General features: G+C 36.7%; 2 protein-coding genes across 2 annotated transcripts; both read right to left on the bottom strand.

Annotated features, from left to right (window-relative positions):
• Positions 1 to 3328: 3328 nt before the first annotated feature.
• LOC112587092 (olfactory receptor 7A17-like) lies at positions 3329 to 4478 on the bottom strand. Its single transcript, XM_025294161.2, has one exon. It carries the CDS (start codon positions 4473 to 4475, stop codon positions 3444 to 3446), a length of 1032 nt encoding a protein of 343 aa, XP_025149946.2. The 5' UTR covers positions 4476 to 4478; the 3' UTR covers positions 3329 to 3443.
• Positions 4479 to 11329: 6851 nt separating this feature from the next.
• On the bottom strand, positions 11330 to 12334 carry LOC123335169 (olfactory receptor 7A10-like). The gene has a single exon (XM_044948249.1). The coding sequence runs from the start codon at positions 12332 to 12334 to the stop codon at positions 11330 to 11332; it is 1005 nt and encodes a 334-aa protein (XP_044804184.1).
• Between the last annotated feature and the right edge of the window lie 555 nt (positions 12335 to 12889).

The raw sequence follows: 12889 nt of genomic DNA on the forward strand, positions 1-12889 counted from the left end.
TAAGTCTTTGCTATGGAGGAAATATTCACCTAGATTTTGGGTCTTTTCCAGAAGAAATCGATCCACATACAGCTGTCGATTTGGTGTGTTTGTGGGTGGTGGTGAGTTTAGAATCTACCTATGCTACCTTCTTGAACCATCTCCCCAAACATTTAATGTTAGCGCAATAAGACTCATTTCAAGCTTCTGATATCTAGAATTGTAAGATTATGTATTTGTTTACTTTAAGCAACTAAAGTTGGAGTATTTTATAATAGCAGTAGGAACATAATATAGACTTTTTTAATATTGTAATGTAAGTTTCCATGTTACTTTTTCCATACATCTCACCCTCTGCTCCCCTTGCCCCATTTCCATAAGTCTATTCTCTATGTCTGTTTCTCCACTGCTGCCTTGTAAATAAATTCTTCAGTGCCATTTCCCTAGATTCTGTATATATGTGTTAGAATATAGTATTTATCTTTCTCTTTCTGACTTACTTCACTCTGCATAATAGGTTCTAGGTTCATCCAACTCATTAGAACGGACTCAAATATGTTCCTTTTTAATGGCTGAGTGGTATTATATTGTGTATATATACCACAACTTCTTTATCCATTCATCTGTCGATGGACATCTAGATTGCTTCCATGTTCTGGCTATTGTAAATAGTGCTGCAGTGAGCAATGGGAAACCTGTGTCTCTTTCAATTTTGGTTTCCTCAGGGTATATGTCAAGGAGTGGAATTGCTGGTCACATGGTGGTTTTATTCCTGGATTTTTAAGGAATCTCCATACCATCTTCCATAGTGACTGTATCAATTTACATTCCCACCAACAGTGCAAGAGCGTTCCCTTTTCTCTACACCCTCTCCAGTATTTATTGTTTGTAGACTTTTTGATGAGGGCCCTTCTGACCAGTGTGAGGTGATATCTCATTGTAGTTTTGATTTGCATTTTTTTAATAATGAGTGATGTTGAGCATCTTTTCATATGTTTGTTAGCCATCTGAAAGTCTTCTTTGGAGAAATGTTTGTTTATGTCTTTTCCCCACTTTTTGATTGGGTTGTTTGTTTTTCTGATATTGAGTTGTATGAGCTGCTTGTATATTTTTGAAATTAATCTTTTGTCAGTTGTTTCATTTGCTGTTATTTTCTCCCATTCTGAGGGTTTCCTTTCCACTTTGCTTATAGTTTCCTTTGCTGTGCAAAAGCTTTTAAGTTTAATCCCACTTGTTTACTTCTGTTTTTATTTCTGTTACTCTAAGAGGTGGGTCACAGAGGATCTTGCTTTGATTTATGTCATTGAGTGTTCTGCCTATGTTTTCCTCTAAGGGTTTTATAGTTTCTTGTTTTAAATTTAGGTATGTAATCCATTTTGAGTTTATTTTTGTGTATAGTGTTAGGAGTTGTTCTAATTTCATTCTTTTACATGTAGCTGTCCAGTTTTTCCAGCACCATTTATTGAAGAGGCTGTCTTTGCCCCATTGTGTATTCTTGCCTCCTTTGTCAAAAATAAGGTACCCATAGGTGCCTGGGTTTATTTCTGGGCGTTCTATCTTGTTCCATTGGTCTATATTTCTTTTTTGAGCCAATACCACAGTGTCTTGATGACTGTAGCTTTGTAGAATAACCTGAAGTCAGGAAGCTTGATTCCTCCAGCTTCAATCTTCTTTCTCATAATATAGACATTTTTTTTCAATAAAATTTGCTTGCTAGAATTAACTTTAAGCCTCTTCATTGGCTTACCTTAGGTAAGGGCATTTTATGTTGAAAATCGACATTAAGTAGAAAAAAAATTGAAATAAAATTAAATATATTGGTGCTATTAGTGAATTCTTCATTGCATAAATATTAATTTTGCCTAACTATGATGTCTTCATAACTTTAAGATAGGATAAGTAATCTATTGTGAAAACGAAGTTACCCATTTGACTTTAAATTTTTGTGCTTATATTTCTACATCTTTATGCTTCTTGGTAATTCAGATATTCATTATTTTCATATCTATCCTTTCCAACATTCTGTCAAGTTTCCTATTACCATAAAAGAAGGAATCCTAATTGTATTTGTATGTGTATATATGTGTGTACGATTATGCCAGTTTCAAGGAAAACTGTGTGAAACACACTCACATAAACACAAACATATTTTATTTACACAAAATATGAACTTCCACCCATTTTATTTATTTCTTACAGTATCTGTATGAAGTTGTATTTAGTATTCCACATTAACTTCAGAAATAAAGAAATTGAGCCCCAGGGAGCTTAAAGTTTTCACAATTACATGCAAAGCACTTAAATATATGTGCACTGTATTATTATGTACAAATGGAAACATGCAGTACATTCTCTTAGTTTTTTTATAACTCTTATAATTCATCGAATTGTGCACTTTAAATCTGCAGTTATTGTGTCCCATCTCTCTGCAGTCTCCCTCCCTCCCCCCATCCCACTCCTCTAGGTCATCACAGAGTGCCAGGCTGGACTCCCTATGTTATATAGCAACTTCTCATCAACTATCTATTTTACACACAATAGTGTGTATATGTTGATGCTACTTTCTTGATTCGTCCCACTCCCTTCTTCTTGCACTGTGTCCACAAGTCCACTGAAACAGGTCTTTGAGAAGAAATCATTTTTAAGAAATCAAAGTTGTCCCGTGTAAGATAATGGAAAATTTTCAAACATTTCTGATTTAAACTTGGGAAAAACTTTGGGCATGTGTGAATATGGACAAAGGGGAAAATGTCTATATAAAATACAGAGTAGAAGCTTAATAAACTGAATGACAAATTGTGTCGAGGAGTTGAATTCAAAGAAATGGGCATTCAAGTAAATAAATAGAAGGAGAAAGTTCTACTTCAACAATCAAAACAGTGAGGTACCACTTCACACCGTCAGAATGGGCATCTTTAAAAAGTCTACCAATAAAAAATACTGGAGGGGGTGTGGACAAAAGGGAACCCTCCTGCACTGTCGATGGGCATGTAAGTTATTGGAGTCACTATGGAAAACAGTATGGAGGGTCCTCAAAACAGTAAAAATAGAATTGACATATAATCCAGCAATTCTACTTCTAGGCATATATCCAGGGAATAGTGTAATTTGAAAAGATATATGCACCCCAGCAGTCATTGCAGCACTATTTACAATAGCCAAGACATGGAATATATATATATATATATATATATATATATTCAATAACCTGTGACAAAACCATGATGCAAAAGAATATGAAAAATAATGTGTGCTGCTGCTGCTATATATATATATATATATATATATATATATATATATATATAAAACAATCACTTTGCTGTACAGTAGAAAGTGATACTACATTGTAAATCAACTATACTTCACTCAAGTAAATTTTAAAAAAGGAAGAATAGCACCTTCTGCTTCTGAGGTTTTGAGCCCTATAATCATGAGTATTTCTTCAGCCCCAGGACAATTGGACCTTATATAACTGACATTCCAGTGATTCTTTTCAAAGCCCTCTTTATGTCTTTATTTCTGAGACTGTAGATGAAGGGGTTCAGCATGGGTGTGACCACTGTGTACATCACTGAGGCGATTGCACTTGAGTGTGAGCTGTAGGTACCTGTGGAGCTAAGGTACACTCCTAAGATAGTACAATAAAATAAGGAAACAATTGAGAGATGAGATGCACAGGTAGAAAATGCTTTATACTTCCCATGGGCTGATGACATTCCTCGTATGGAGGAAACTATCTTAGAGTATGAGTAAAGAATACCAGTGAGGGAAGCACCACCCAACGTCCCAGCTGCAAAATACATCACCATGTCGTTCAGAAATGTGTCAGAACAGGCAAGTCGAACCACTTGATTAATTTCACAGAAAAAATGGGGGATTTCCACGTCTGTACAGAAGGACAGCCACAACATCATTAAGCTTTGGCTTAAGGAATTCAGGGCACTCATCACCCAGGACACCAGCACCAGCAGTGCACAGAGCCGGGGATTCATGATAACCATGTAGTGGAGAGGCTGACAGATGGCCATGAAGCGATCATAGGCCATCACAGTCAGGAGGAAGTTTTCCAGTGCAGCAAAGAATAGGAAGAAGTATATCTGGGTGATGCAGCCTTCATAAGTTATAACTTTGCTCTGTGTCTGTATATTATTCAGCATCTTTGGGATGGTGGTGGAGATGAAACAGATGTCTACAAAGGACAGGTTGGAGAGGAAGAAGTACATGGGGGTGTGGAGATGGGTATCTGAGCTGACAGCCAGGATGATGAGCAGGTTTCCGAACACAGTGGTCAGGTACGTGGAGAGGAAAAGCCCATATATGAGAGGTTGCAGTTCTGGTTCATTTGATAATCCCAGAAGAAGAAATTCTGAAATTTGTGTATCATTCACTGGTTCCATGTGGTGGAGATGGCTACCAGGAAAAAAAATTAACATGACGAAGTTTCTCAAAAATTGTGATTGGAAACCTAATTGAATTCTGCAATATATACTTTGCATTAGAAGTCAGTATCCATAATTTGGTATGGAACTTTCCCCTTCAAGGCATGCTCTTATGCCTTCTTATTGTGCATCCAGCCTTTTGTCCAGGTTGTAAGGTATTCTACACTTTTAATAAGAAGTTACTGTGACACATTTGAGGAATGTCAGTTGAGGTCTGACCAATATCTAGGCAAAATGTACAATAGTCTCTATAGTTCTTCAGTAATGGAGAAAAAATATAAAGAAAAAAATCCTACAAATTTTCAGATGGTGACAGATGCAATGAACAAAAAGGAATCAGATATAACAAAATGGTTAAAGGTATATTATTTTTTACTCAGTCATTCAATTATACTGGAAAATATTTGATTGGAGACCTCATGGAAAAATGGGTGGGAGACACTAGGTTATCTGGTTGAAGTGTGTGCTGGTCAGAGTGAAAAGCCAGGGCAAAGGACCTGAAAAACAGTTGTTTCAGAAAGTCAAGGTTAAAAAGTAAGCCACTGTGTCCAGGGGGATGTGCAAGATGGAGAGTGATGCTAGTGTCAGAGAATTTGGAGGAACGAGGTGTCCTTCCTGCAACAGCTGAGACTTCAAGTCACAGGGAACTTAGTTCGCCATATTTTTACCTGAATTTTATTAATTTTGTTTCCAAGAGATCCAGTGATTAGAAATGAATCCCTTCCTCATTCTTTTCTTTTCTTTTTTTATAATTTATTTTTATATATTGGTTTATATTATAAGGACCTCATACCGAAGATCCTTATATGGGGACTCAGGCTTCCCAAGTGGCACCAGTGGTAAAGAATCCACCTGTCAATGCAGGAGACATAAAAGACATGGGTTCAATCCCTGGATCAGGAAGATCCTCTGGAGAAGGGAATGGCAGCCCATGCCAATATTCTTACCTGGAGAATCCCATGGACAGAGGAGCCTGGCAAGGTACAGCTCATAGGATTACAAAGAGTAGAACATGACTAGAGCGGCTTAATACACATGTATGTGTACATGGGCTCAGGTATCCCTTTTCTGCCTTGGGAACTGTTCATGCTCCACAACATGCACACTTGCGTGCGCGTGCACACACACACACACACACACACACTCCTACTGGAGTAATGCTACTACCAGTACACTCTGAGCCACAATAATTAGGAAAACAATGACACAAAGCAAGCTGTCAATGTTTTGTCAATGTCAATGATTATCTTTCCTGCAAAATTGTAGCAACAGTACCTAAATTCCAGTCACTAAGTCTCCCATGGACCTGTGAACATGGGTGGGCCTCTTTTTTAACATGACCATTTTATGTCCAGTATTCAAAGAAAAAAAAATATCACTTTAAAAAACTGAAAGGGGGAGAAAAGGACATGTAAGGGGGAAAAAAGTTCTAATAAACTTAGGTAATGCGTAGAGTTTGTGGTGAGTATAAAGCTTCCTTAGTTTTGGTGACATTCCAGCCCCTGTTCTATCCCCATGTTACCCAGAATAACAAAGCAGCAAAAAAGCATTTTATCTAAAAAAGAAAGAAGAGATGTATTTATGTTATCAAATATCTGACAGATTTCCCATCAGGAAAATGAGCAAAGCGAATAAACCCACAATTCACAAAGTGAAATAAAGTTCAACAAAAGTGGAGGATTTAAAGAATGATTTGGTAAAAGAATTTCTAAGTGATATCAGCTGTAAAACTTTTGTAGTTTGAAATTCTAGATTTACATTTTGGATCTGCACATATTTGCTGTTTGAACATGGAGAGCCATTGGAACCTTCTAAATGTTAATATTATTACTCAAATTATTGGGATAGCAGTACTCACAATAAGATAGTTGACAGATTTAGTCTATATACGCAAAACGTTTAGAATAGTTCCTTCCTGGTAGTAAATGAATGATTTACACCACCTCTGGTGATGAGATTCGGATGATTTTTCTCTTTTTCCTCTCAAATCTTTCCATTGCTTTTCCACATCTTAGTCCCCAATCCCCAGCCTTATTTCAGTTTCTGGTCATCTTTCCCATCTATCACAGGCTGGTACAGGGCCCTCTATCCAATATTCATATTAAGCTAAAGAAGTCTTTCTATATTACAAAGCTGACTGTCCAACTCCCTGACTTAACTCTCACTAGTGACTCCCCAATAAGGAATGGACCACAAATTCCACAACTTCAAACCCCAGCCTTGACTCTCCCTGAATGAACCACCAACTTTACACTCGTGCTGCCCTTACTCACCTTCATCTCATGAATATTGAACTTGAGCCACAGATTCACTAGATGCCACAGGCTTGAGTCTCAGAGCATATATGCACCTGTTCCCTCTGCTTGGAGAGTCAATCACTGGTCTATAGGGAAATTTTTCACTTATCTCTGTATTGAAAACTCCATCTCCTGTTTTAGAGATGGAGTTTTGGACTTCTCCTACATGAACTTTAAAATTATTCCCACAGAAAAAGGACAGTTTATCTAGTGATAATTTAGATAAAAGGTTATCATTGTGTGATTTTTATTAATTCAATATTTTCATCTAGACTGTGAGTGCCTTGAGGCATGTATCATTATCATACATACTCCACAACCCCCCAAACTTAGTTTAGTTGGGAAAAGTAGCTGAATAAATAAATTATATATTTCATAAAGCAATAAAATAATATGTTCTCTCAGAAACTGTGGATGATTAGGGAAGAAAAAGAAGCAGGTAAATGCTAATGTACGTATGGGAGGCATGCTGGAGGAATGTTTTCCATATTCTTAGATTCAGATTTATTAGAGTGTCAGACTATAGTTTGTAAAAATAAAATAGGATATAACAAATTAAACACAGAAGGATAGAGTGCATTGTATTAATACATATAAGGAGTTTATTCTTTTTGTCCAGCTGTTCTTGTGTGTGTATGTGCATACACATGGGTGCATGTGTGTTAAGTCACTTCAGTTGTGTTTGACTCTTTGGGACCCTATGGACTGTAGCCCCCCAGGCTCCTCTGTCCATGGAATTCTCCAGGCAAGAATACTGGAGTGAGTTGCCACACCCTCTTCCAGGGGATCTTTCCGACTCAGGGATCAAACACATATCTCTTCTGTCTCCCGCATTGGCAGGTAGGTTCTTTACCACTAGTGCCACCTGGGAAGCCACATGCACAGGTGTATTCCTTGGTTGCCTGTGCACACAAGCTGGATCACATGTAAAAGGTGTGTTTTACTCTGGGACACATTCTGAAAAGCTTCTTATCTACTGCAGTTAATTCAAGAATACTTACAAGAGAGGCTAGTCCTTAAAAGGGTGAGAAGCAATGTGAATAGAGCTCAAGGGAAGAGTTCAGTTGCAGAGAGAACAGGTAGCACCGTGGGTGCGGAAGTCAGACTCCAGGGACCACATGCTGATTGCACTTTTATTCCTCCACTTGCCTCATTATGGCATTCACATTAGAACCTTGACTGAATTTTTTTTCTGTATTTATTCCTGTGTATTTGGCTACACATATTTTCACACATTTCAAAGAATGAGGTAATAAGATAGTGGATGAGGATGTCTTGTCTCTCAGTCTTCTTATGTGTTATCATTGTCATTCTTGGACTTTGAGTTTAGAACTCTTTTTGCTAAAACCATTGGTCACATTTCACTTCTGTTTGTGATTCTTGTCCCAAACTCAAAGACCTCCCCACAAAATACTCTATAAAATCCTACCCATGCCACAAAACTTACTCCTTTCTCATTTGATTTATACCTAAGGACATTTTTGTTGTACATGCATTTTTTACTATACTCTTCTTTCTCCATGGAAATATGAGATCCAAAGCAGAGACCTCATCTGCTTTGTTCACTCTAGTGGTTTAATAATGGTGTGCATTTATACAGAAACAAATATTTTAGAAAATTAAATTTTCAAAATAAAAAGAACACCAAGGGAAACAAAACCAGATTAAATATATTGGATTCAAAACAAAGATATTAAGCAAAATAGAATGATATAATAAAATGAACTTCTGAAAGAAAAATATAAAGTAGTAATAGTCACATTAACACAGGTTTTAAATATAATAATATGGGTAAAAATTTAAAAGAGAATAGAAAATGCAATTTAAAAAATAGTGCAGGAAGTTGTATCTAAAATTTTAATTTCAACCTACACAAACATAAATGGATTAAAATATGCTTATGAAAAACATATAAGTGATCTTTAATTGTATGCAAAAGCACATATTCCACAAGAAGGCAGCAAATAATTGCTCTTTTTAAAATAGACTACTCACAAAAGGCAAAAGGTGGCAGAAACAAAAAACATGTGAGATTATATGGTAATGCATATAACAGGTGGCTTATTACTTCTATGGATGCATAGAAGGACTGCAAGAAAATCAAACCGGTCAATCATAAATGAAATCAGTCCTGAATATTCATTGGAAGGACTGATGCTGAAGCTGAAGCTCCAATACTTTGGCCACCTGATGCGAAGAGCTGACTCATTGGAAAAGACCCTGATGCTGGGAAAGATTGAAGGCAGGAGGAGAAGGGGACAACAGAGGATGAGATGGTTAGATGGCATCATTGACTCGATGGACATGAGTTTGAGCAAGCTCTGGGGGTTGGAGATGGACAGGGAAGCTTCGCATGCTGCAGTCCATGGGGTCACAAAGAATTGGACATGACTGAGTGACTAAACTGAAATGAACTGAACTGATGGATGCATAAGAACTTTTGATGTTTAAAAAATCAATATTGTAAAGTTAAAAAATAAAATTAAAAAATTAAAAAAAAATCAATGGGAGAGAGTATAAAATACGACCAATTGATAGATTTGAACATCCCAAACTTATAAGCTCTCATGCAACCCAACAACAGATATATTACATTTACATACATGATTTCAATTGCAAAGAGTAAAAGTTTTTTTGAAAGAATTTGTAAATCTTTGTTTAAAGAAATGCAGTTAAAAGACTAAGAATAAACAGAGAATGGGGAAGTGGCTGGAGCTTAGAGCAGTTTGGGGGTGAAATGGTACCTGAGACACCTATATGTGAGGGAAAGAGTGGGGAGAGAGAAGTTGCAGGTATCTATTTCAGCATAGAAGGCTTGTCAAGGTATTTAAAATACATCTCATTCTCCCCCTCATCCACATGTTGAAGTGTAATTCCAGGCCTTTTTTTTCAGAGCTGGAGGCGAAATATACTATAAAAGAAATGATACAGAAAAAAACCTGGAAAGAATGAAACAATCTGAATCCAGTGCATAAAGCAAAGAATATGCATAAACAGTTTGTGATAAAGCAAGTGGATAATCAACCTCCAAATATATCCAGTCTCCCAGGTAATAAACAGTTGCAAAGATAAGCTCTTTACCATCTGTCTGTTTGCATATTAAATTTAATGTTTTTTCAAGTGAATGGTCAATGTAAGAGAAAATTTTGTGAAATGTTTATCAAAAATTGTAGTTTCCAGGTAATAGCTATGCTGTTGATTTGAATCTTTGTGACACCACAGACTGCAGCACACCAGCCTTCCCTGACTTTCACTATCTCCCAGAATTTGCTCAAATTCATATGCCATCGTAAAAAGTTTCTAAATTAAAACAATGTCATTATGTCACTGCAAATTCCTTTTTATATAATAGTTTATTTTCCTACCCTAAATCTCCCTAGAAATGTTCAAATTTTACTGAGACCATTGTGCTTCCAATTTCTTCTTGAATTTCATCCAAGTATATTTTCATTCTTATCACTTAATTATCACTAATAATCTTGTACTGCTGAATCTGATAGGTGATTTTCTTTGAACATATTAAATAAATTGATTATAAATCAGTTAATCAACCATGCATGTAAACAAGGAGATCTGTTGGCTCTGAGCCAGGTATTTGGGTTTCTAAGTGACTGCAGGCTAATGTTCTTGGATTTCTTTCTCTGTGGCTTTCTCCTGAAGTGTCTACTGGGCTCTAAGACTCACCTGGATGGAAAGGTTGAGATGGAGGTCACTGGGTGGAAGTCCAAAACTTCCCCAGGTGGTTGATGGTGGAGAATGAAGCTCTGTTCCCAGATAAGAAAGAAGTAAGAAGTGAAGTATGGGTCCCTGAGCCAGACTCAGGAATCCAAATGCACAAACCATGACTTCTCCAGCTCAAAGTGGAACATGCTTAGACCTAGCAGCAGTGGACATATTTACAGCTCTGCATATCCACTGTATTTTCTCGTTAGCACATTTTTCACTGTTACTCCAATCCCAAGCACATTTCCCCCATGGGAACTTATCTGGACAGAATGGAAATTTTCTGGGCTGATTTGTTCCCAAGAGACCAGTTAGATGTCAAGGGTATCCAATGCTTATTACTACTCCATGAACTCTTCTGGATTCCAAAGTTATAACGCTGAACCTTTTTATAGTCTTGAGACAAAGATTTCTCCAAAGCTAAGTTTGATTGTCCCATTTGTTCTTTAAAAAGGTCCATCCAATGAGGACCATACAATCAGAACCCTCATTCTAAATTTTCAGAATTGTTGTTCAGAGGGGTTAGATAGATCATGTAGATACAGAAATCAATGAGGGGTAAGACTAAAATACCTTACACTAAAACCTGTAATATATTGATGAGAAAAATTGAATAAGACAAATAGATGAAAAAATATTAGGTGTCCATGGCTTGGAAGACTTAATATTGAAATGCTGATGCTACCCAAAGCATTCTATAGATTCATGCACCCTCTATCAAAATTTCCAAAACTTTATTCATAATAAAGCTCAATAAATTGAGTTCTTTAAATTGTGTAGATGAGTTGAATTCAAATAAAAGGAAATTTCTAGAAATAAATGGACAAGTTCTCCTTACAAAATCTGGTTAAAACATAGCAATTTCTGGCTCCATTTATTTAAATCCTGCAATCATGGGTAGTTCTTCAGTCCCAGAACAGATAACAATTTTATAACTGCCTTCCTAATGATTTTTTCCAGAGCCCTCTTTATGTCTTTGTTCCGCAGACTATAGATGAAGGGGTTCAGCATGGGTGTGACCACAGTATACATCACTGAGGCAATTGCACTTGAATGCGAGCTGTGGGTAGCAGCAGAGCTAAGGTACACTCCTAAACACGTACAATAAAATAAAGAGACAACTGAGAGGTGAGATGCACAGGTGGAAAATGCCTTATACTTCCCCTGAGCTGAGGAGATTCTTTGTACTGAAGAAACTATCTTGGAATATGAATAAAGAATCCCAGTGAAGGAACCACCACCCAATATTGCAGCTGCAAAATACATTACTATCTCATTAAGAAACATGTCAGAACAGGCAAGTTGAATCAACTGATTAATTTCACAGAAAAAGTGGGGGATTTCCAAATCTGTACAGAAGGACAATCTCAACACCATTGCACTTTGTAACAAGGAATTCAGGGCACTCATCATCCAGGACATCAGAACCAGCAGACCACAGAGCCAGGGGTTCATGATGACCATGTAATGCAGGGGGTGACAGATGGCTACAAATCGGTCATAGGCCATCACAGTCAGGAGAAACATGTCCAATACTGCAAAGAGTACGAAAAAATACATCTGGGTGATGCAGCCTTCATAGGTTAGTACTTTGCTCTGTGTCCTTATGTTCTGCAGCATCTTTGGGATGGTTGTGGAGGTGAAACAGATGTCTACAAAGGACAGGTTGGAGAGGAAGAAGTACATGGGGGTGTGGAGGTAGGAGTCTGAGCTGACAGCCAGGATAATGAGCAGGTTTCCAAACACAGTAATCAGGTACATAAAGAGGAATAGACCAAATATGAGGGGCTGCAGTTCTGGTTCCTCTGAAAATCCCAGAAGAAGAAATTCCAAAATTTTTGTCTCATTCCCTGGTTCCATGTGGTGAATGTGACTATCAAGAAACAAAAATAACATGACTAGTTTTCTCGGAAATTAGCATTGTAAACATAGTTGAAATTCTACAATTCATATTTTACATTTAATATTAACATATATAATTTTCATATGAAAAATTTCCCTCAAGTGATCCCATGTGCAATCTCTGAATACTTCATCCCACATTCAATCTTCTCTGCATAAAATCATTTATTCTAAACTTTGAAGAGAAATTATATCATATATTTGGGAGTATAAATTGAAGACTGACTAACTTCTGGATAAAGAGTATACAGTGCTAATATACAATAGTTCATACAGTTCAATGATGGAGGAAGAATAGAAGCAAATAAGAAATTATAAAAATTATCAGATAATGACAGTGTTGTAAAGCTAAAACATCAGGTATAAAAAAGAGACTTAAGGGGTTATTAATTTTTTGTGATAAAGATAAACTTTCTTGATCCTGGAAACCATTCAATCCTGGATACCCAGAAGAGTAAAGAAGCAAAATGCATTTTACCAAAAAGAAAGGAATGGTATATTTATATGATCAATGTACAACATCCTACTAGAAAAATTGACAAAAGGAAT

Source organism: Bubalus bubalis, chromosome 9 (assembly GCF_019923935.1).
Source record: "Bubalus bubalis isolate 160015118507 breed Murrah chromosome 9, NDDB_SH_1, whole genome shotgun sequence".
In the NCBI taxonomy this organism is placed as follows: domain Eukaryota; kingdom Metazoa; phylum Chordata; class Mammalia; order Artiodactyla; family Bovidae; genus Bubalus; species Bubalus bubalis.